General features: G+C 36.6%; 1 protein-coding gene across 1 annotated transcript in view; it reads right to left on the bottom strand.

Moving 5' to 3' along the window:
• The window catches only part of LOC120524087 (NUT family member 2-like), a 46,158-nt gene that overhangs the window by 8,646 nt on the left and 13,277 nt on the right, over positions 1-24,235 (bottom strand). The window contains exons 3-4 of the mRNA XM_039745948.1: positions 22,059-22,270; positions 16,567-16,683 (exon numbers count right to left, since the gene is read on the bottom strand). Coding sequence (XP_039601882.1) covers positions 16,567-16,683; positions 22,059-22,270 — 329 coding nt within the window. The remainder of the gene's footprint in view (positions 1-16,566; positions 16,684-22,058; positions 22,271-24,235) is intronic.

Here is a 24,235-nt window from a genome sequence, read left to right as displayed (position 1 = left end):
AAAAATGTTTACCCCTTCATGGATTCTCAGCCCTCCAAAGTTGAGAAAAATCTAATTTTTGCAATGTTTGAGGTCTAAAATCTCTGGTGGGGCAAGATTCAACATCACATATATGGTAGTAGCCCAGCTGCAAAAATGGATATTGTGTTCAGCCCAGATTTTAAGATATGGGACCTGACAGGTCAGTGAAAAAATACTGGATATCAGTATATACATAACACTTTTAAACAGTAATGCTACATTACATTTTTAAAATTGTATTCCTCACATGTTAAAACATTTGACATCTTGCAAAGGATTCCAAATTCTGAAAAGGTGACAGACACCATCTTTGAAGGGGGCAGGAAGCAGAGCAGGAGAATTTGTTTAAAAATTCTATTTTGCCATCAATTAACCATACAACTGATTGGGCAAAGTTTCGCATTTTTTCAAAACTATATAAACAACTACTTTTTCAAAATTAGGTGACTCTTGATGGAATGACTCAGTAATAATAACCAACATATAACACCTTCCATAATTGCTGCAGCACAGATATGATGCTGGGATTCATGCGTCACCATGCCAGTAATGTATCAAACATTTAACTATGGACAACAATTCCACCCTTTTACAAATGGGAAATAAGATGTAAGCTTTACTTCCTTTAAGAATAATATTCTCAGATATTTAATATTTCCCACAATGCTTCTGCTATGTAACCACGATTGAAAATGTTTGAATCAGTATAAAGCAGGAATAAATAATGCTCATGAACTGTTATAATAGGGGGCACCACTGTCCAAACTGGGAGCAATTTTGCTAAAAATAATGATAACAATATATAAACATATACAAGGAATGATGATCAAAAAGAGAGGACAAAATTTAACAAACACATTGAAAACACAAAATTTAACAAATAAACACATTGAAAGCATACCTTATCCGCCTCAGTGGGTTAGACCCCTAACTATATCAGGGGTGAGCTCTCCCACCTACACACCATCAAAGAGATTCAATGCCTCAAGCAACACAACATTCTCACCACTCTGGGCTCGCTTACCTCCAAGCTGTCAAGTCAAGCCTTTGCCACAATTCCCCTCCTGCTTCCCGGCTCAGTGGGTCAAGGCTGGGCAGGTATGACATTTAAACCATACAATAGGGGCATCCATCCAGAGCTATTTCTGGTAGTTACAGATATTCCCAGGGCATTATGAAATGGTTGGATTCTGCCTTTCCTCTGTAATACACAGCAGTGCCTCACCTTTTCAACCATTTGGTGCTACCCAAGATCCTCCTTGGTTTTCTGCCCACCTCCCATGACACCTTATATTTAAGCAGTCAAAGAAAAATTATTGGCTCCATTTAAACATGCTTAGTCACATTAGACGGCCTCTCCTCGTTTAAAGAGAGCCATCTTTGGTTGTTTCACTGCCATAAGTTACTGTAAATGACCATCAGAGTAACAAAAACACATTTCAGAAACTCACAACAATGCTCCTGTAGGTGAACCATAACTTACTTTAGACCAGAGGGCAAAATCCTTCAATTTCGTTGTTCCTTTGTAAAAGTAACAATGACAATAAAGATCTATCTATCGATCTAAAATGCAAAGGTAACTTTAAACTCTCTGTAGTCAGTCATGCCAATTTTAATGGCAAAAATTAACCTACCAATCTATAAAATCAACAGCAAAATGATTATTCACTGCATTCATCTAACCAAAAATGACATTATTCTAAATACTCACACAAACCAAGACAACAGCCGACAACAGCACAACTGCCCAAAATCACACCACCTGTTCAGTTGTGCTTCATCCGTATTTTTAGCTTACAATCAAAAAAAAAGTCAACCATAGCAGACTGAAAGAGGTGGCGGCCAGCCAAATAACAAAAAAGGCGCGACAGCTCAAGTGAGTGGGCTGTTTTACAATTTTGCTCTGACAATTCTTGATGTAAATGTTCATTTTTTTTTTTTAAATTTTGCCTGATTTAGGGTGGTAGGGGCTCAAGCCTACACTGCACAGGATTAGGCATATGATAGGAACCAAGCACACCTGCAGGAGTTGTTCTTCTCAAGACTCGGGGTGTTCTGCTATATCCCAAACATGAGTGTCAGGTTAATTGACAATTAAATATTGGTCCCCATATTAGCAAGTGTGGCCGTGTGTCCTGTGGTGGGATGATGCTATGACTGGCCATGCTTGATTTCATCCTTGCTCAAATGTTACCACAGCAGGCTCCAGTCCTCACGAGCAGACATGGACAAGGATGCTTAGAACATGGACTTCTGTTTTATATTAATTCAGTGAGAACTTGACACTGCTATTGAAGTCATTTATAGCTCTTTGCACTGTGCAAGCTACAAGGAGTAGGCAGAGGAATCTGCAAAGTGCCTACTAATTATTCCCATCTCATTTTTCTTGCTGTATTCATGCTTTTTGCATTTATCTTCAAATGACAGCCAGTTCTGCTGTTAAGTAAAAAACAGAAGGTAAAAGTACAAGCAGACATCCTTCCACATTCCTTGGGAGCCAATGCACTGAACTGACCTAGCTAGCCATTTTAAGCAAGTACACTTTTTCTTTACCTCCACTTTCCCATACCTCTTGTGTGAACAATAGATATAATCACAATTCTAAATCAGGCATAAGAAACAAGCTTGTGCTTTCCTTTCGTGGTTTTTCTTTGCTTCTCTAATGATAAACTATAAACCTATAGTTTCAATTCAGTAAAAGAAATAAGAAATAAGCTGTGTTATGCAGAACTGACGGAATGACACGTATAATATGCACTCCAAACAGTAATCTTGACCACCCAAGTAATTGGTTCACGTCATCAGTACTACATTTTCTGGAATACTTTGAGGTAGTCCTCCTTAAATGGTATCAGCTCATGGGTCGCTCTCTCTAGAGAAGAGGACAGAAGCACAATCTGGCTTCTACGTGAGGGAAATTCTTCTTCATCTGCTGTAGATCCAAAGAAAACATCCTCTACCAGGTCTATTCACATGTCTGGTTGCTTCTTCGTCCTTACCAGCTGTTAGTTAAGAACAAAAAACTTTAATATCTAGATCTTCTAATAAACCAGGTAGTTCAACACAAGTAAAATATGCTTGGTGAAAGATAGTCAAAAACCCTTTTTAATCATTTTTATATTAACTTATGGAGTTTGAAGTAATGGGTATACTTCTGATATATGGAAAATCTGTAAAACACTAGATGGAAAAATGCAGTTTCACAGAGGCTAGTTTAGTTTCTAGATTGGGCATCTTTTTGAGTAGTTTGTGTGTTCTCCTGGTGTTCATATGGGCTTCCAAATTAGACAGAGACTTCTTCCCACTTAGGCATGCTGTTAGGTTAACATTGGCCTGTAAGAGGTCATGTGTGCATGTAAGTGACAAGCATCCTCCAGGATTAAATGGTTCATTAAAGACCTGTCCTGCTGACATCACAAAAATGTATGTATATATTCAGGTGAAGCATTTCTGCAGTATTCGTTTTACTGCTATGACACAAAGGCATGCATGCTAAGTGAGCTGCAGATTTCAAGTTGACCTGGAGTGCGTTGAGCATTTGCATAAAAGAGCCCTGTGAATGACTAGTACTATCAATAGGCTTGGTTCCTCTCTTGTGCTCAAACAGCCAGTATGGGTTCCAGATACGCCAAACAAGCAGGTTTCAGAATAAGGCAATTAAAAAGTCTGAATATTGAATTATATAGACCTAATTATAGATTTTCAAATGTTTTCTTCTCTCGAGTCTGGTAAATTATATAAGGCATCTCCAATAAAGATTGTGCTAAACAACTTAAAATTAGTCACTGCATTGAACGACTGAGGAATTAAATAAATTCAGAGCACTTACATTTTTTTTTTTTAAATTGGCATGTTTTTATTTGTACACCCATCTGCTTATCCGTTATGCATTTACTATTCAATGCTAATCTTTTTTTTGTTTTCTGTTTAACTGTTAATAACTAGTTTGGGTTATCTTGATCTCCTTCATCTGTTCTCCCACTGACCTTTGGGATCGTCTCTACTGATTTCAAGAGGTCTCATGTGGTCCCTATTCTGTCACTGTGATTTACCATCTAGCCACCCAACTCTAGAAGACATAGCCCACCAAATGCTCTTCTTTTTTCCCTCTAATAACAAATCTACAAGATCCTCATCCATTTGGAATTCCCTATGTCTTTGTCCTTCTTGAACTTTTATCAGTGCTTCATCCTGTTAACCACATCTTGCTAAACTCTGATTTGGACTGGATCAAGACCCACCTTTCTGCCCGATCCTTTTGTGTCTCCTGGACTGTCAGTCTTCTCTACAGAAACTCTCCACAGGCATGCCTCAAGGATCAGTGTTGGGTTCACTTCTCTTTATTCTCTACGTTTGCTCCTCAAGCAATTTTTCTGATGGCTTCTCCTAACACCACTATGCTGATGATGCACGGATAACCTTCTTATTTCCCTTTTTATAACGCACAGGTTTAAGCACAGATCTCCTGCTCTCTTTCTGCAATCTTATCCTGGATAAATGCTCACCACAATAAACTTAAATCAATTTAAAATCAGACATCCTTGCCTTCTGATTCTCCTGCCTCAAATTTGTCTCCAAAGCATTGCTCTTAAAGATGTCACCCTTTCACCATCTGTCACAGTCAGGAATCTTAGCATTACTCCACCCTTCTCACTTTCATTCATTGAATACATTTCTTCAGCGAGCCAATCATGTGGTTTCTTTTTTTATAATGCTCATTGGATCCCATTCTTCCTCACTAATTATGTCACGAAAGTCCTTGCTCAGGCACTGGTTCTCTTTCCTGTTGAGGCTACCTTCAACTGCTATCAGACTTCTTCATCTCCTCCAGAATGCATCTGTTCAATTAGTGTTATCTATTGCTCATTTCACTTCTACTATTCCCCTGATTCAGTCTCTTCACTGGCTTCCAGTTGCTGCAAGGATACACTTCAAAACAGCTGTCTGTACTTAAGGTTCTCTGAGCGGTTCTGCTCCTCAGTATCTCCAGTCTTTGGTCTCTTTATACAGTACAGTGTGTCCCTTCAAGAAGTCTCCTTTGTGCCTTTACCTGTCTGCTTAATTTCCCTCACCTTTACAGACATCTCAAAACAGGGCAATGTTTTTCTGTTTCACCCCATTTACTCAGGTTTCTAAATGTACTCATGTTCTTTTAAAAATACACCTTTTCATTAAATATTTTGGACCTGTTTCAGGAGAGCTGCTGTTTTACTGATAAAGGGTTTCGGATGCCGATTTCTGCCTTAGTCTAGTTCCTGGTATAATTGTATAGTAGTAGTACTCCCTCTTCTACAGTTTTTTTTGTTAGCTTGTTCTGTGTTGCTTTTGATGCTTAAAAGTTTTAATCAGTCTTGAATGTATTATAATTTGCTTTGTAAATCACCTTGGATAAAGGTGTCAGCTACTGTACATATATAATAATAAATAAATACAAAAAAAAATTTCATTTGCACAGTTTAGATGTATTACAGTAAGGACTGCTAGTAATCAGGGTGAACTTAGTGGAACACGTTTTTCTTGCATGCTTTTGATGTGGATACAGATAATGAAAAGCCATACATGTACACCTTATTGTAACTGCTATGATTTATCACCAGTCTTCCTTAAAACTTTAATACTATATCGGTTTACAGAGGCTTTTAGAATTTTTGAGAGAGCCTTCAAACATTATGATTAAATCAAATAAATGATAGGCTCCAAACCTGCCATAATTCAGAAAACTTAGGAGAGTTGCCTACTTCCATTTTGCTGTTACATTTATGTTGGCCTAACGCTTTCCAATGTTTCATGTTATCCTTTAATTAAATCTGACTTTTTGTTTTAGCCTAAAGCACAGACTTCATTCTTATCCTTTTAAACTTTATTACATTTCTTTCTAATAGTTATATACATTTGCAACACATATTCTTTGAGCATGTGCCTCTCTGGTGCGGAGAATCTTCAATTTTTCAACTGCAAAATGTTTATATTAAATGTAATTATTTTGCTCAAACAAACCAAGATGAACTGAATTTACAGGACTTTAATTACAGGCAATGCAAGCATCATTTTGTATTGTATTAGTAATTTATTCATTTGTTCCAGTCAGCTTCCTTTTCAATTACATTATTATCCAAGAACCAGTAACAAAAGATAGATAGATAGATAGATAGATAGATAGATAGATAGATAGATAGATAGATAGATAGATAGATAGATAGATAGATAGATAGATAGATACTTTATTAATTCCCAATGGGAAATGCACATACTCCAGCAGCAACATACTGATAAAACAATGTAAAGTGAATACACTTCACTTGAGCATTCCTAGTTTTCATCCTCTTTCTCTGTACGTTTATTATTAGTTTGCTCAGAGGTTGATGCGCTTGCTACTTCCTGAGCAGCTCTTCTTTTCTTCACCCAAGTGGCCCGCTTCTTCTCTTCTTTCATCAGCATCTTTTGTGGTAAAACTGATTAAGTCAGTTGTTTGTGTTGCAATTACTTAGTACGTTTTCCTTAATTTTTCACTTAAGCTGGCACTTAAGTCTTCAATCTGCCTCAAGTATGATTTAAGATATGAAGAGGTAGGGGAAATGACGGCGAAAGTGGTAGGGAATGAGAATGGCGTACGGCTGCCCTGCTGGCAGCCACCTAGAGTTGACTCTACAATAAAATAAAAATAAAGAGGAATAACTTGGGAGGTCAATCATCACCCTGAAAGTGGACAGTAGACGTCACATAGTATGTGTACCAAATTTTAGGTCAATAGTTCAAACAGTTTGTAAGCAACAGGTGATCTAAAATCCTGGACAGACAAACGGACAGCCACGGTAGCGTATTATATAAGAAGATGGGAAATAAGTACATACTACAGCATCTGTTTTAATTAACTGAAAACCTGAGAATGGATGGATGCCATAGGACTTGGAAAGACCAAATTAGTTTACAGCTTGGTAAAGGAATGAGTGTGGAGGTACTTAAAAGATCAACCACTTTGATCAGAAATATTCATCATTGGGATGAGATTGCACATATTTGATTGGCTATGTCACATGTCCTGAAACCCCACAAGTCAATTCAAGTTGGGGAGCATGCACTGGTACAGTGCATTGCCACACCCAATACACAACGAAATAACTCAGGATCCTGGTTTGCAACCCCCCAGGCAGACACGTGGTCCAGTCCCATCCATCCATCCTCTTCCGCTTATCCGGGATCGGGTCGCGGGGGCAGCAGCTTGAGCAGAGATGCCCAGACTTCCCTCTCCCCAGCCACTTCTTCTAGCTCTTCCGGGAGAATCCCATGCCGTTCCTAGGCCAGCCGGGAGACATAGTCCCTCCAGCGTGTCCTGGGTCTTCCCTGGAGCTTCCTCCCGGTTGGACGTACACGGAACACCCCACCAGGGAGGCGTCCAGGAGCCACCTCATCTGAATTCTCTCGATGTGGAGGAGGAGCAGCGGCTCTACTCTGAGCCCCTCCCGGATGACTGAGCTTCTCACCCTATCTTGAAGGGAAAGCCCAGACACCCTGCGGAAGAAAGTCATTTCAGCCGCTTGTATTTGCGATCTCGTTCTTTCGGTCACTACCCATAGCTCATGACCATAAGTGAGGGTAGGAACGTAGATTGACTGGTAAATTGAGAGCTTTGCCTTACGGCTCAGCTCCTTTTTCACCACGACAGACCGATGCAGAGCCGCATCACTGCGGATGCCGCACTGATCCGCCTGTTGATCTCACGCTCCATTCTTCCGTCACTCGTGAACAAGACCCCGAGATACTTGAACTCCTCCACTTGGGGCAGGATCTCTCCCCCAACCCTGAGAGGGCACTCCACCTTTTTTCGGCTGAGGATCATGGTCTCGGATTTGGAGATGCTGATTTTCATCCCAGCCGCTTCACACTCGGCTGCGAACCGATCCAGAGAGAGCTGAAGATCGGGGACTGATGAAGCAAACAGGACATCATCTGCAAAAAGCAGTGACCCAATCCTGAGTCTACCAAACCGGACCCCCTCAACACTCTGGCTGCGCCTAGAAATTCTGTCCATAAAAGTTATGAACAGAATCGGTGACAAAGGGCAGCCCTGGTGGAGTCCAACTCTCACTGGAAACGGGTTCGGTTTACTGCTGGCAATGCGGACCAAGCTCTGACCATACCCCATACTCCCGGAGCACCCCCCACAGGATTCCCCGAGGTACATGGTCGAACTCCTTTTCCAAGTCCACAAAACACATGTAGACTGGTTGGGTAAACTCCCATGCACCCTCCAGGATTCTGCTAAGGGTGTAGAGCTGGTCCACTGTTCCGCGACCAGGACGAAAACCACACTGTTCCTCCTGAATCTGAGGTTCGACTATCCGATGGACCCTCCTCTCCAGAACCCCCAATAGACTTTTCCAGGGTCCAGTCCAACCCTCCGGAAATGACCCTCTATCTGCCACAGCCAGGTGTTATGTGGGCGACTCCTTGGCCTGGTCTAGCCACTCGGGTCCCCAGGAATGAGGATCTTACAAACCAGGTCACCATCGGGCAAACACGCCACATGGCTGTAGTGCTGTAACTGACGCTCCCTCACAATGCACATGTGCATTTTAACTTAAATATGACTTGAAAAAGTAGAGGAAGAAAAAACAACAGAAGGGCGACATCAGGGATTAAAAGATGCAAAGTCATCTGATTTGGATATCAGAAATCCTAATTATGAACAATGCTGATCGCTAAACCAACAATTGCCCAGAATAACCACCCCTTGACACTTCAGATTCAATAAACTTTTCTAAGACTGTTTATATCCAGACTCTGCAATCTATTTTATTTTCTATCAAATGTTCTTCTATTATTTGGTATTGTTATATACTGTATATGCTGTATATAAAAGTCAATGTGCGTATGTATGTTCCAGCATCACATCCGAACGGCTGGAGCGATTTTGATGAAACTTGGTACAAATGTTCCTCATTGGTCGACTAAAAATACTGTAGGGTGAAATCAGCCATAACCCACCCCCTTTTGGGTAGGGTGGGGGGTGATCTTGCGGTCTTGTATGTATGTTATCATCCAGTTGACACTCGGAACGACCACCAGAGAGCGAACCGGAGGAGACTGCCAGCATTCTTTATGTTTGAGCACCACCGCGCCCCTGTTGCTTTTCAAATTAAATACAGTTGGCCGGTTCCGAGCATCAACTGGATGATAATATACATACAACACTGCAAGACAAGCACATTGAGTTTTTATCCATCCATCCATTATCCAACCCGCTATATCCTAACTACAGGGTCACGAGGGTCTGCTGGAGCCAATCCCAGCCAACAAAAGGCGCAAGGCAGGAAACAAACCCCGGGCAGGGTGCCAGCCCACCACTGAAAACCCACGCAAACACGGGGAGAACATGCAAAATTCACACAGGGAGGACCTGGTAAGTGAACCCAGGTTTATTGTTTGTTAATTTATTTTTATGTTTAAAATTGTCTTTTTTTTAATTATGTTTTTCTCAAACAATAAAAAAAAAACACTTTTTTTTCCTCCCAGGCAACACTGGGTATTTCAGCTAGTACATAATAAAATACCATGTTACTTTGATATTTTCCATACTTTGTCTTTTATCTGGAGTGAATGAAATAATAAATGGGTACCAAATGCAAGTTTGATGGTTACTGTCATATTCACAGGGTTTATTAAGGCTATTGAGGTCACTCCTCATTAAATTAGAACAACTGCAATAAAAGTGAGACATAGGAAGTAGCATATAACCAAAAGAACAGTGATTTTGTGTGTGTTGCAATGACACCCACATGTTTGTTAGTGCTGGTGATAGCGAATCCCTATATAGAGAGCTTTATGCAGAATATTGCCGAGTGACTGACAATTGTACCACTCGAGACTTTGTTTGGATAGGATCACTGTGTGTGTTCCTAGTAAGCCAAATTTTATGACAATACAGGATCACACATCAGTTCCTCGTGGCTGAAGAGTCAAAAATGAAAAGTAAACCTGTTGATTGTTTTCTATATTGTTGTGTATGTGATAAGGTCAAATATGCAAAGATCACATAGGCTAATTTCATATTAAATTGAACAAATTAACTAGTTAACAGTTTAAGGAGTTTGGACAATAGATAAGATACTTTAGAATTAATTTAAATTAATTTAAAATCACCATCTTATTGTAACAATAACACAACATTAATACTTTTTTCAAATGGTTACCACAAACAAAAGGTACATAATCTAATTAATATGAGGACACCATAAACAGCAAATGCTGTCAATAGAAGGCAAATAAAGAATGGGTCCTCTACGTCCAGCTCCCACAGGATTATTAGATTTTTTCCACCTAACTAAAAGGATAAGTGTCTGTATGTCTGTCTTTATATACATCTGGTTGCTATGTCTCTGATATCCATCAGATGACGCATCACAAACATGGGCACTGCTTTTGTGAGTCCAATACCAAATGGCATATAACAAAAACATGGCAACTTGACAAGACATACTGCACTGCAAATGTGAACACTGAGGTCTATATGTTGATTACTTAGATTTTAACTCCTCTTGGACAGGTAGCAGAGTTAGTAAAAATACTTTCTTACCAACAGATTGAATGAAATATCACAAATAAAATATGAAATCATGGAGGAAATAATTTGATAAACATGTGCTGTTTAATTGATATCATTTATAAAGCCGGTCACTCAGTCATTTATTTCTAACCCATTAAATGCTGAACAGGGTTGTGAGGGGTGCTGGAGCCTATGCCAGCAAGCATAGGGTGCAAGGCAGGAACAAACCCTGGATAGGGCCCTAGCCCATCACAGCATGATTTGTAAAGAGATTATTCCTTTTTTAGATCCTAACAAACTACACTCTTAAAATACATTATTGTTGCCAAATAAACCTATGGCAAATGCAATGCTCAAAGTTACTGAGGACCTTTCTCCATTTGTCTTGCATGTTATTTATACAAGGGATTGTTTTTTGTATTCTAGTGAAGCTTTTAACTTGGTCCATCTCCAATAAACATTTCACATACAGTCTTTAAGGGTTTGTGAATGATAATTATTTTGAATAATTAGTACTAAAAGATGACATTTGAATCTTTTTAGAATTCTAACAAATATGACTGAAATAAAGTGCAGCTGATGACCGAAGCTCTGTCTTACTGATCTCTCTAAATTTTAAGCAATGTTATGCATTACAGAAATTCAGACAAGCTTGATGGACTGAATGCTCTCTTCTTGCATGTAAAAATATATTGTTTTTTATGTAAAATGACTAATAGTTTGTTCCGTAAAGATATATCATTCTGACTGCATTGTTCAGAAAATATTTTAGAATGAGATATGTTATTTGTATTGATAGAATTTTGGTTTGTGGATCTTACAGTTATTTCAGAACTGTTTGGAAAATGTTTCGATAGTAGATAACATAAATTCATGTTTTTTTTAGTTACTGTAGTCACACTACAGAAGGATAAACAAAATTGTCGTTTGATTACAAATTCTGTTTGAAAATCTTTTATTTCCATTGGTCTGAGCTAGTGTACAACTTTCCCAAAATATCATGTTGCTTTATATTATGTGTTTACACAATGAAAGCATGACGTAAATTACAAATACTGAGGAGATGCACTATGATGAAAATCAATTTTTCATTCTGAAGCTGCATGCGGCCAGTCAAATGTATGGCAGCTCATATTAGAATTGATTAAACTGAAAAGACAACAATTGTAATATATTTTTACATGTTTTTATAATACTACAAAGTTAACAAGAAAACACTATAATGCCACATCTAAAGCTCTTTCTAACTTAAATGTAAAATGAAACTGAAAGATTACTAATATGATAATCATTCATCACTTTGTGATGATGCCACTACGGTAAACTGGTGCTTGTGGATGTGGTTTTCTTTAAAATTGTGATGTACGTGTACACCAGAAGTTTACGTTAAATACACCTATCATAGATAAGAGCAAATATTGGATTGCATGGTTCCTAATAATTACATGAAGACAAATATGTTAGAATATTATTGGAAATAACCAGTCAGCAGGAGAATGAATTAAAAGTACTGTGGTACTGAAAACTTCTCAAAGCATAATAAATAAATGAAGAAAATACAGTACAGATGTGACCTAAGGGTCCTCCAAAAGTGTGTACTTAAAGGCACAAGCCACAACTTAAGGACACTTGTAAGGGCTATTGTGGTTCTAATTAAACTTAAATCCTCTACAGCCAAGATGTGGGAAACTATTGTGAAATGGATAAATTTGTAGAAAGAATAGCAAAATAAAATACATTTTTCAGGATGGCGAATGGCAAAGTAAAATTAATTTTTCAGGATGGCTAATAGTGAAATGTCAAGCAAAATGACACTTTTAATTGGATCTAAAGAAGGGGCCTGAGTTGCCTCAAAACCTTGCATATTGTAATCTTTCTAGTTAGCCAATAAAAGGTGTCATTTTCTTGACTTGTCACTACATTCATAATGGCTAACACGGTACAACACCCTAGTACTACAGGATGGCTAAAATAAATTTTCACCAATTATTTGCCTGAAATCACAATGGAGACTATAAGACCAAGTAAAAATAGGTTCTGTGGCAATATCAGCATTTTCTTTGCATCAGTACAAAATTTTTCAGGAGACTTTTCTGTAGTATGCAACCACTCTGGGCCTTGGAAGAAAACTAATTAACCTGCAAAAAAATAGCAAAGATATGTGGTGGCAGCCAGACACTATACAATAAACATATTATTATACAGCAAGAGTTGAATTTTGAAAAGAAGATTGATGGTCATTAGTGTGGTCTGGATGTTGAATGCTGGAAGGGATGCATCACACAGTAAAAGATATCAGAGGTGAAATGTGTACCTACTACATCCTCTAAATACAGTTCTGGGAAAGGGTAAGCACATTCCGAAAAAGTGTGTGTTCTTTAAAATATTAGCATGCATAGATATTTAATATTTATTTTACAATATTGATCAATAAAGGTGTCCTAATATTGATAAACATACTTTGCAATCATATATTTAACATAAAAATGTCTAAAATGTAACTGTACTGTGGAAAAATATGCACACTTCTAACCTCATAACCTGGTGGTATCCCGCTTTGACAAAGATCACTTCTTATCTCCTTTTTTCATAATTGTCTATCAGTTTTTTACATAGAGTTACTCTCCAATGACATAGTAATCTTTGGCATCTGTTTCGATGCACTGCATACTAATTCAAGGCAACAGTAAAGATAAGGGTGTTTAAATAAAATAAAAAAAAAACACACATGAGGAAACTGTATTTATATTCACTTAAACCCTACTAGTGAGATCAAAATGTGATTTCACAATGTTATTTTCTAAAACTTGATAATCTTTATCTATGAATATTGTTGAAATGGGCACCACATATCCTCTCTCTAAAAATGTAAAATAAAACTTTTTACGGGTTGTGCTTATTTTTTCTCACCACTGTGCTGACTCAAGGGGATGCATGCTCCTAGAACTGGTAATTTTCTAATTTTCTGATAATTTCTTTTGAAAAAAAAAAATGATATATTATTATGATAGATATATATATATCTATAAAAGTTAATGGGAGGGTACAGGCCTTATTGTTGTCCGTGTTTCTTCTCCAGCACAAAACAAATAAAAGGTGAAAATGTATTTTTTTGAAATTACATGTGCTAAAATGCATCTATTTACAGGAAATACTTTTAGTCTAGCTTTTTATTAAAATATTACTTTATGTATCAATCCGCTTCATGCCACCAGTGAATAACGGAACATTATATTTTGAAACCCGCTAAAATCCTAACTGGTGCTGCAAAATGCCACAGACTAGTCTGGCAGTACTGGGTGCAAGTCAGGGACCAGCTCTAGAGGGAATGCAGGACTCACTCATGGACAAACTCACACAGACACAGGGCCAATTTAGAATCTCAAATTCACCTAAAACACAAGAATCTGTATGTCTTAAATAGTTATAGAGCTACATTTTTCAAATTAAACTCCCTAAAACTAACTACTGTATGACATAAACTTAGGATTTCTAATAAAAATGCAATATATTTTGATCTACCTTACAGTGGGTACGGAAAGTATTCAGACCCCCTTCAATTTTTCTCCACACATACCGCTTAGAATTAAAGCCAAAACTATCTATCTTGGAGTTTGCTAAAAGACACCTGAAGGACTCTGAGATGGTGAGAAATAAGATTCTCTGGTCTAATGAGACCAAACCAAGATAGAACTGTTTGGCCTTAATTCTAAGCGGTATGTGTGGAGACAACCAGGCACTGATCATCACTTATCCAATACAGTCCCTACAGTGAAGCATGGCGGTGGCAGAATCATGCTGTGGGGGTGTTTTTCAGCTGCAGGGACAGGACGACTGGTTGCAATCGAGGGAAAGATGAATGCGGCCAAGTACAGGGATATCCTGGACAAAAACCTTCTCCAGAGTGCTAAGGACCTCAGACTGGGCCGAACGTTTACCTTCCAACAAGACAATGACCCTAAGCACACAGCGAAAATAACGAAGGAGTGGCTTCACAACAACTCTGTGACTGTTCTTGAATGGCCCAGCCAGAGCCCTGACTTAAACCCAATTAAGCATCTCTGAAGAGACCTAAAAATGGCTGTCCACCAACGTTTACCATCCAACCTGACAGAACTGGAGAGGATCTGCAAGGAGGAATGGCAGATGATCCACACATCCAGGTGTGAAAAACTTGTTGTATCTTTCCCAAGAAGACTCATGACTGTATTAGCTCAAAAGGGTGCTTCTACTAAATACTGAGCAAAGGGTCTGAATACTTAGGACCATGTGATATTTCAATTTTTCTTTTTTAATAAATCTGCAACAATTTCAAAAATCCTTTTTTTATCTATCAATATGGGGTGCTGTGTGTACATTAATGAGGGAAAAAAATAATTTAAATGATTTTAGCAAATGGCTGCAATATAACAAAGAGTGAAAAATTGAAGGGGGTCTGAATACTTTCCGTACCCACTGTATATCCTTTTTCACATAAAACCAAAAATATTCAAGACTTTTTATATTCAGCTAAAATTGGCTACATCACTTTCTACAAGCAACAATGCAAAATAATTTAATAATGTCATCTCTACAGCCATGTGCATTATTAAAAGTAACATATGTGTACATTGGTATATTCTCCACAGACTATGTCTACTTCATAGATAATTTTCATTTTGTTAACATTTCATAAATATGCAGAATTGTCATTTCATACAGCAATGGGACTTTGGTGGGTCTAGCAAAACAGAAGAAGCTAGAAAACATTCTTTTAGGCATTACGAAATTTGAGTACAGAACAATATACTGTTTTTTTCAGCCTGCTCTAACCTAGAAAAAGGGAACACTGAATATCATTACAATTTCTTTATAGGATCACTTCAAGGACTGAGATGTCTTTGGCACTGTTCTAATACCATTTTAATATTTCTAGCCCAGTGGTATTTCAAATGCTGTTTGACCAATTATATTTTAAAACACCCGCAAAGTAAATTGTGAGATAGCCAATGATACAAAGCAATGAACAAAGGGAATAGTCTACACAAGGACTTTGCGACTAAGTTTATTAAAACACACACACACACACACACTCCTTCACTACAAGGCTAATGAGCCCAGTGACAGTTCACAGCTCACCAATGCAATTGATTTACTATATAACTTGGCCTGGCCCAGTTTGTATAGGAAAGCACAAAAAATGCCAAACTGGTCTCCTGAGACTGATGACTCTTGGTTCTAAAATGTCAGGGAACATTCAGAGTATCAAACAAAAGTGGAAGAAACTCACAATCTGCTTATGTGTTACCTTTTTTCCAACAGGTCAATGTTCAGAGTGCACTTTCACTGTCAAGTTTTTCAGTGATACTGTCAGTACAAATAAATGTTTTAAACAATCTCTTCAATGGGCAGATGTGCATTTTTTTCAGAAATTAAGGGTAGAAGCGTACTGTAAGTTGCTGATAAGGAGGAATTTGACATTGTTTGATAAAATGATAGCCATTCGCTTTCTACTCTTTAAATTAAATTCAGCACATTGCACTCTATTTTTAAAAACCATACAGGTCATACATTTAAAAGTTGACTAAAATATACACAAATCTTACAAAAACATTTTATAGAGAAACTATTGATACATAGATCTATCTAAAACAAAAAGATATTAGTAATTATGTGATTTCAATATGTAATTTACATTTAAGGAATAAAAATGCCAGTATTAAATACTTTGTATTAATGCATGAAAGTAATATTTCTAATTTTTAAATTAATTATACTGCCCTATAGAAAAAAATTCTTACATTATAAAAATTATTTCAGCACTTACTGGAATTATTGTCTGTAAAGATTTTGTACATTTTCAATTACACTGGACTTCAGTTCAAAATATATTGTTTAATTTAGTTAATTATGCTCAGACCCATTTTCTGTAAAAAAAACTTTTCCAAGTTTCAAATTTCAAGGAATATTAAAACCAGAAAAAAAGCTTATTCTATAAAATTTCCTAATCAAGCTCTAACTACCTCATATGGAGACAGTCCCACTTTCCGCTCCCAGTCTTGCAGCAAATAACTTAAGTCACAGTTGTCATCTAAGGACAAAAGCTCATCAACAAACTGCGGGTTAATGACAGCTTCCACCTAAGATTAGAAATGGGTAACAAATACAGAAATGCAGGAATAATGATGTTAAAAAAATAGCACAATAGAATCATGGTTAGATAAGTATTAAAGCACCATTTCTTCTATATTATTGAGTAATAATTCTGTATTATTCAGTATACATTAAGACAGTATTATTGAATGTTGGCTGATATTTTCATAATTATTTTTTTTCATCCAAGTTCCACAATAATTATTGTACAAAATGGAAGATTTATGTTGCTATGAAAATCATCTAGGGAAAATCTTTTATTTTTCAATATACTTAAAAAGGGATAAACAAAATTACAAAGTTGAGATAATATGCTAAAATAACCATAATACTTGAATCTCCAAATACATCAACATTTCAATACAAGAATAACAGCCACCACAGTTTAACTGCAATTATAAAAGTTTACTCTTCAAGAATATTGGCAATCCATTCCAGAAAATGTTTTTGTGTAACGTTGTTGTAACCAGCCATTTAACTCACCACAACTGCTGTTTCTTTTTGCAGAGAGAACCAACACAGTTAAAAATGTTAAGAGTGCATGTTTAAAACTGTTTTGAAAAATCTAAAATGCCTTCGTTAAAGAGATGCACTAATTGGGGTGGTTGAGTTAAATAAAATGTTTAAAGCATAAAATATAAACCATATAAAAATAAGTTTGTAGCACAAACATAGCCACTCACTATGCTCAAAGCATTAAGCAAAATGATGCCTTACTAAAATTTGCAAGGCAAAATTCTATTTCATAAAAGTTACTAAAATTAATGAATAAAAGGTAATACACTTTCTGCCTATTCTGGTCAACTGAGTTTATACAGATGCATTTAACAAGTGCAATCTGGGCATCTCATTTAAAACAGCAAACCTGCAAGTCATCTTTGGCTTTCTGTCAGCTGCAAGAATGTCTTGAAAATCAGATTGGCAGAAAAAAAACAGCTTGCTCAAAATGTACTGTACATTACGTGATATGAAGATCAAGAATGTTTCCTAAACTTTGACAAAACCAAATTAATATGAAAGTGAATACAACACTAGCCAAGCAAAGCTTTTTGAGCTTAAATAATCTTTGAACATTTCCTTCAGTCTCAGATTAGACAACAATTCAGTGGAATCCACTTCACAGACACAAATGGGAGTTGCCCACATATTCTGGAAGATATACTGTAGAATGTTTAAGTATCAGGTAAGAAAATAATGTGTTTACATTCTCCTATTTGTCATACTATGTTACATCAAATTTCTTTCATGTTAAACTGCAGGAGTTCAAGTAATTTACAGTTTGCATAATTCCTCTGAACTGTTATAAAATCCAACATAGCTGAATATGATGAATAGTTTTAACAGTTAATGAATCTTGTGCATTATGTAAAATCATCTTAATCTTTCAGATGATACTGAGATAGATAGATAGATAGATAGATAGATAGATAGATAGATAGATAGATAGATTATTACATATAATATAATATGCGACTCTTCAATTCCACCCGGGGGAGTAAATGATAACATTATTCAAAGTTATTGTCTGCTTTTTTATTTTTTTCATTTTTATTACTATTTATCCGGGCGTTCCAGTTTCCTCCCACAATCCAAAAGACATGCGGGTTAGGTGGATTGGTGATTATAAATTGGCCCTAGTGTGTGCTTGGTGTGTGGGTGTGTTTGTGTGTGTCCTGTGGTGGGTTGGCACCCTGCCCAGGATTGGTTCCTGCCTTGTGCCCTGTGTTGGCTGGGATTGGCTCCAGCAGACCCACGTGACATTGTCTTTGGATTCAGCGGGTTAGAAAATGGATGGATGGATGGATATATATATATATATATATATATATATATATATATATATATATATATATATATATATATATATTTGGACACAATATTGCATTATAAAAACAGAGTTGTGCTGCTGTGGAACACACCATTCTTTATCCACATATACTGCAGAATTAACTTCTGCATAGTTAACAGAGAAGTATTTTTGATGTACTGTCTGTAAGTTTTGGCAGCAGTGTTAAAATGTATGTATGATTATATTAATTAAACCATAAAATGAGAGCAATTAGAATTTTTATTGTTCATAAATGCTATAAAATATAACTATACCATTTTGTACAGCAACAAAATAGATGTTTTATATCTGGATAACAGTGAGAAGAGCAGAATTACTTTCTGTGACACTTATCTACAAATATTCAAACTTTATCATAGAACTGAATTTGACCATTTTTCTTCATGGAAGTAATGTATAACATGGAAAACAGCTTCCCACAACTCACTGAAAACTGTAACTGCTTAAAAAGTCTTCATTTAAAACTGTCAAGTAGCACTGCTAATTAGCACACAGCCATGCACATGTTCTCTTCAAAATCACCAACAGGACCCAATACCTACCATGTTCTCCCTGGAAATCACAAACACTACTCAACTGGCACTCATTAGATTTATTTTGTTTTTCCAATTGGAGCACAGGCAGGTCAAGTGACTTGCTCATTGTCACACAGTGTTAGCAGGGGGATTTAAACCCGCAACCTCAGGGTTTGACATCCAAAGCCTTAACCACTACACCACACTGCACTGCCACTTGCTTACATTATAATCATTTTCTCAACTGCACAAGTATACTTGCCTGTTTTCTTTTACATACTCTAACTACAGTCATACTGTTTGTTCAGTATTTTTCAAATCCAAGTTATTTTTTCACAGTCATGGAATGTAATAACTTAACAAAGGAAATTGTGTTCGTAAGTGAAGTTATTTTTTAAAACATTTTTAACAATACTCTGCTTGTTCTTGCAGTATAAAATGGGGTTAAACAGACATCAGTGCAAGTCTGAAAACAAAGGATTTAATACTTAAATACACCCACTTTCAGAAAATATGCCATTCATTCATTTGATCTAACGATAGACACCTCAGAATAAGCTACCAAAGACTTTAGGGACTTTCAAAACTCAACTTGATGTTTTTTGGGAAGAAATAAGTGGATAGGACTGGCGAGCTTTGTTGGGCTGAATGGCCTGTTCTCGTCAAGTTTGTTATAATGTTCTAATAAAGAGTACAAAAGGGGAAAACAGGGTCACCATAGGACCTTACACGATAAAAGAGTTCAAAATCAACCCCAAGTGTTATAATATTTTGAAATGCCCAATACAGAAAGTAGATAAAGTTACACTTCCATTAAACAGAGACAAACCAGACAGGAACCAAAATGATTCTGCATTTTTCTTTTTGTTTTCACAACACAGAAATTTTTCAAACTTACGGAGATCGGAGATAGAGCATTTAAAATCAGTGAAAAGAAGAAGCCAGTTTTAAATCAAATGAGTAAATGACTTAAGGCATAAATAAGGTACATAAATAAATATAGCAAATTCACCACTCCCTTCGTTTGTGTCTTTTATTTATCTTTTATTACTCAATAAGAACCCAGAAAGAAAGGATCTCATATTGGACCGGAATTTAAAGGAGGCAGAGTGTGTGGTGGTGTGAGACAGAGGTCCGTGGAAAGTTTTTAAAATAAAAAAAAAGAATCACAGACTCTGAGTGTAGGTGTGTGGGAGAAAAGTTGTGTGGCCGTAGAGATTCTTGATGAGGGAATTCCCTGTTGCATTTAGCATGTTTGCAAGCGGCTGACCCCACTGTCCCCCATCAGGGCTCTGCAGTTTGTTTGAGACACCTGCCCTCACACTTGGGATAAAAGGGATCTGTGAGTGAGAACAGTGGCAGAATCAGAACAGATTTTGCTGGCAAGAGAGTGCAAGTGAAGATAATTGGGAGAGTAAACAGTGAGGAGGATGAAGGCTTGGCAGTTGGGAAGTGAAGAGCATTCCAGGGGTACGTTGCTCCTGTTCCATGATCAGAGAGAAGGAGTGAATTCAGGGCTTTGTGGGATCATGCTATAAATACTGGAACAGGGCTTGGGTGTCCAAATAGGTAGCAATTGGGGTGGCTGGGATGCAAAATAATTAAAAGATTAATCACACATTACAGAGTCTCTGCACTGCTGCAGACATGAAAGATTAATGGGGAAAAGACAGGTGGAAAGAAAGGCAATGAGGCATTTTACCATTGCTTTTTGACCCTTTGGATTTATTGAGTTATTTAATGAATTGATTGAATTTACTCCCACAAGAGCACTGGTTTTCATTGCATTATCTATTTATTGAGTAAAAACTGCACTGCATTTTATTTAGTGCTGACCACTGTTTTGGAAAATAAAAACACTAATCACTTTGCACCATCTCTTGTGGCATGTATGTCCTCATTGCCCAGTCCATCCTTGGTTTATGCCTATCAATGTTTTGGTTTCAGGCATCACAGAGGGGGCATTGTTAATTTTATTAACTTGTAATCTTATGCCAAGCAATAAATTGAGCAAGGACAAGGCAGCTATTCCTTAACATCCTTAAAAACCCAATGGTACTTGGAAACTGCAATTTTCTGCTTTAAAACACATTAAGTGCATAAACTGATAAAAGTTAATTCCAGCATAAGTAAATAAAGGCTTTCTCTGCATCAAGTAATAAAACAGCTACCAGATGGGACTGTGCTTGGGTTATATTTATGATCTGCAGGAGATGAGACATTATCTGCTGTATGATGGGAGCAAAAACTGGCCTGGGCAAATTAACTTGCTTATCACCAGTTACAGATATATTGCTAAATCTTTGACAGAAACTTCACATCAGCATTCACCAATGATATGGGGTGATAATTAGAACAACCTACAGCTTTTTGCTCAATTATTGAGGAGGGGGATGTTGGCCAAATTTATTTTGGGGTTCAGTTTGATAGAGAGGTAGCAGGTAGAAGGGGCACTTTTGTTTCTGGAAAGTACAAAGTTGCTCTGCAGGAAAGTCATCAGAATCCAGAGATTTTCTGGAACTCAGAATACTGAGCCTCCTTCAGCTAAAACAACGTAATTTTAGAATCTAACATGTAATCATTTTCCATATTAAACCAAGGGAAGGACAAGTTATCTAGAGAAAAAAATTAAGTTCAAGAGAGGAAGGTTAGAATTTTAATGGACTAGTCTAGAAGTGCTTAATAATATGGTATCCTGATTTAATTTTGAAGATTCTGGGGCTAAGAATGTATTAAACTGCCAACAAACAGTCCATAAGGTGAGAGGTTGAAAGTGAACGTATGATAAAGCACACCAATGGCCTGCAAGTAAGGGAATACCAATGTTACATTAGAAAGGAAGGCAACCAGCAAATGGGAAATCGCTCCCTTTGAAATTTGAAACCAAAACTATACCAATATTTCTCCTAGATGTACACCCAATGACTTTAGACATCTAAAATTTTAATGTCTCTTAAACTATTACTTTCCTCAAAATATTTACTAAACAGATACTTACTTGCATCACAAACTCTTTGTCACCACACAGTCTATCAAGATATTTCAAAAACTCGCTATCACTCTCTTCAGGAGGCTTCTTGAATTCCACTTCATTCCCTGATCTGCCCACTAGCTCCTCCATGTTTCTGAAATACTCCTCGGCAGCCTCCACAGGCATTGATGTAACAGTGGTTGTAACAGCAGTGGGTCCTTTCGTTATTTTCCTAGGAACTTAAATGAATAAACAAATACATTGTTTTGTATTTTCACTGGACATAAACATAGGTACATACATTTTTATTTGTTTAGTATTATTGAAGATGCTGTAATATAGACTGCAAAAACAACTAAATATGTATTTCCTAAGCTACACACAAATGAAATATGTGGAATGTGTAAACTAGGGAAACACATTTTAATTATCTTTTGACAACTTTTCATGATGTCTAAAACAAAGGCTATTGTTTAATGACCAAAAGTAACTAAATAAGTCATTTGTCTTTTAGTCTGTAACAATTAACTTAAAGCATCTTTAAAAATTAAGGAACAGTTTTTCAGCACTACTGATTATATGCCTCTAATACTGAAGCAGACAAATCCATCTTTATAAAGAATATACCAAGCAGTACATAATCATAAAACACTACTTCAAACAAATCTTTACATAAAGTAACAAAATCAATAAGCTGAGTACATTCTGCCTATAAAATAAGCATATAAAACATATCTACTTTGCAAAGCACCATTAACAGCATTTACTCTGACAAGGTGCTTTGCAGAACAAAACAAAATTACAATATTGTACAGTATTAAATGCACAAACTGATAAGTACAATAAAATCAACAGAAATATAACAAAATATGCCACCAACAAAAGGCAAATGAAGCTTGGGAATATATCTGAGAAATTCCAAAAAGAAAATACCAAAAGAAGCTATATAAATCAAAACACAAAAATACAAAAAATAATGCATATAGAGTTATATATAATATTACAGTAGAAATTGACAATTGGCTCTATTTGTTATAGCAATTATACAGAAGCATGTATACATGATTATTAGTATATTGTATATACAAGTATATAAAATTGTTATCTAAACTATCATAAAAAGCTCATTTACAATTACTTGAATAATCTAATTTTGGACAAGGGCCATAGATGAGAAGAGAAATAAGGAACTACAAGAAAGTAGATTTATGCTAGTTTAGTTCAAGAAAAACTAAAAGGAATCATGAGGAAAAAGAGATAGAGACAGACTAGCAGAATAGTAAGATGGAATGAGTTAGAAAATAAACTACAAGTTTTTTTTTGTAATTGAAATTACAGTTTTTCTTGATGCAAATACTGAATCTAGGAAAATGTTACACCTATTTTCACTTTGAATACTTTTGTACCAAACTATATTAATGTCAAAACTAAATTAATCATCATTAGGAATAAACAATTAAAGTAAATGTTTTCACCGTGTAAGTATACACTGCTTAACTAATACTTTGTGGAAGCATCTTTTCCTTAATTGATAGCAAAACATCTGTTTGGATCTGTTATCACCTGGATCACAACTGGATTTTGCAATGTAATCCCACTTTCATTACTAGGTACTTCAAGATTATTCACCTTGCAACTGAAGGCATTTCTTTAGTTAAGGTGGCCATGTGTCCTAGATAATGGCCATTTTCAAAGACAAAATTCTTTGCTTACTTTTTAGGCCAAAAAGACATTCAAAAATGTATTGATAAAAAGTTATTAATCTTCCCATCTCTGGCCTGACCAGCACCCCCGTACTAATGAAATGCAGCAACCCCATAGCAAAATGCAGCCACCACCATGATCAACAGCAAATACTGTCCTCAACTTTTTGTTGAGCCTTGCTTTTATCTCTTCTTTACTGAGCCAACATGCTTCAGTGAATTTCAGCAGGTTTCATTCCCTCTGCCCAAAGAAATCTCACTACAGTGTATTATTCAATGAAGATCCAATCCCACAGTGGAGTGTTCATGTTCATTTTATCTTGACTTCAACTACACTAACAGCAGAGCGATGTACTGTGCGTTTTTGAACTACCCATAAGCCATTATGAACATGTTGCATGGCCAAACCATAATTTTAAAATTGCATGTACTTTATAATTACCCTCATACTATCTGAGGGGCAGAAGGTGGAAAAAATACATAGGCACCATTTTGCCAGGG

This window comes from Polypterus senegalus, chromosome 1 (genome assembly GCF_016835505.1).
Source record: "Polypterus senegalus isolate Bchr_013 chromosome 1, ASM1683550v1, whole genome shotgun sequence".
Classification (NCBI taxonomy): domain Eukaryota; kingdom Metazoa; phylum Chordata; class Cladistia; order Polypteriformes; family Polypteridae; genus Polypterus; species Polypterus senegalus.
Note: the sequence above shows the minus strand (reverse complement) of the source record. Positions and strands in the feature narration are given on the sequence as shown.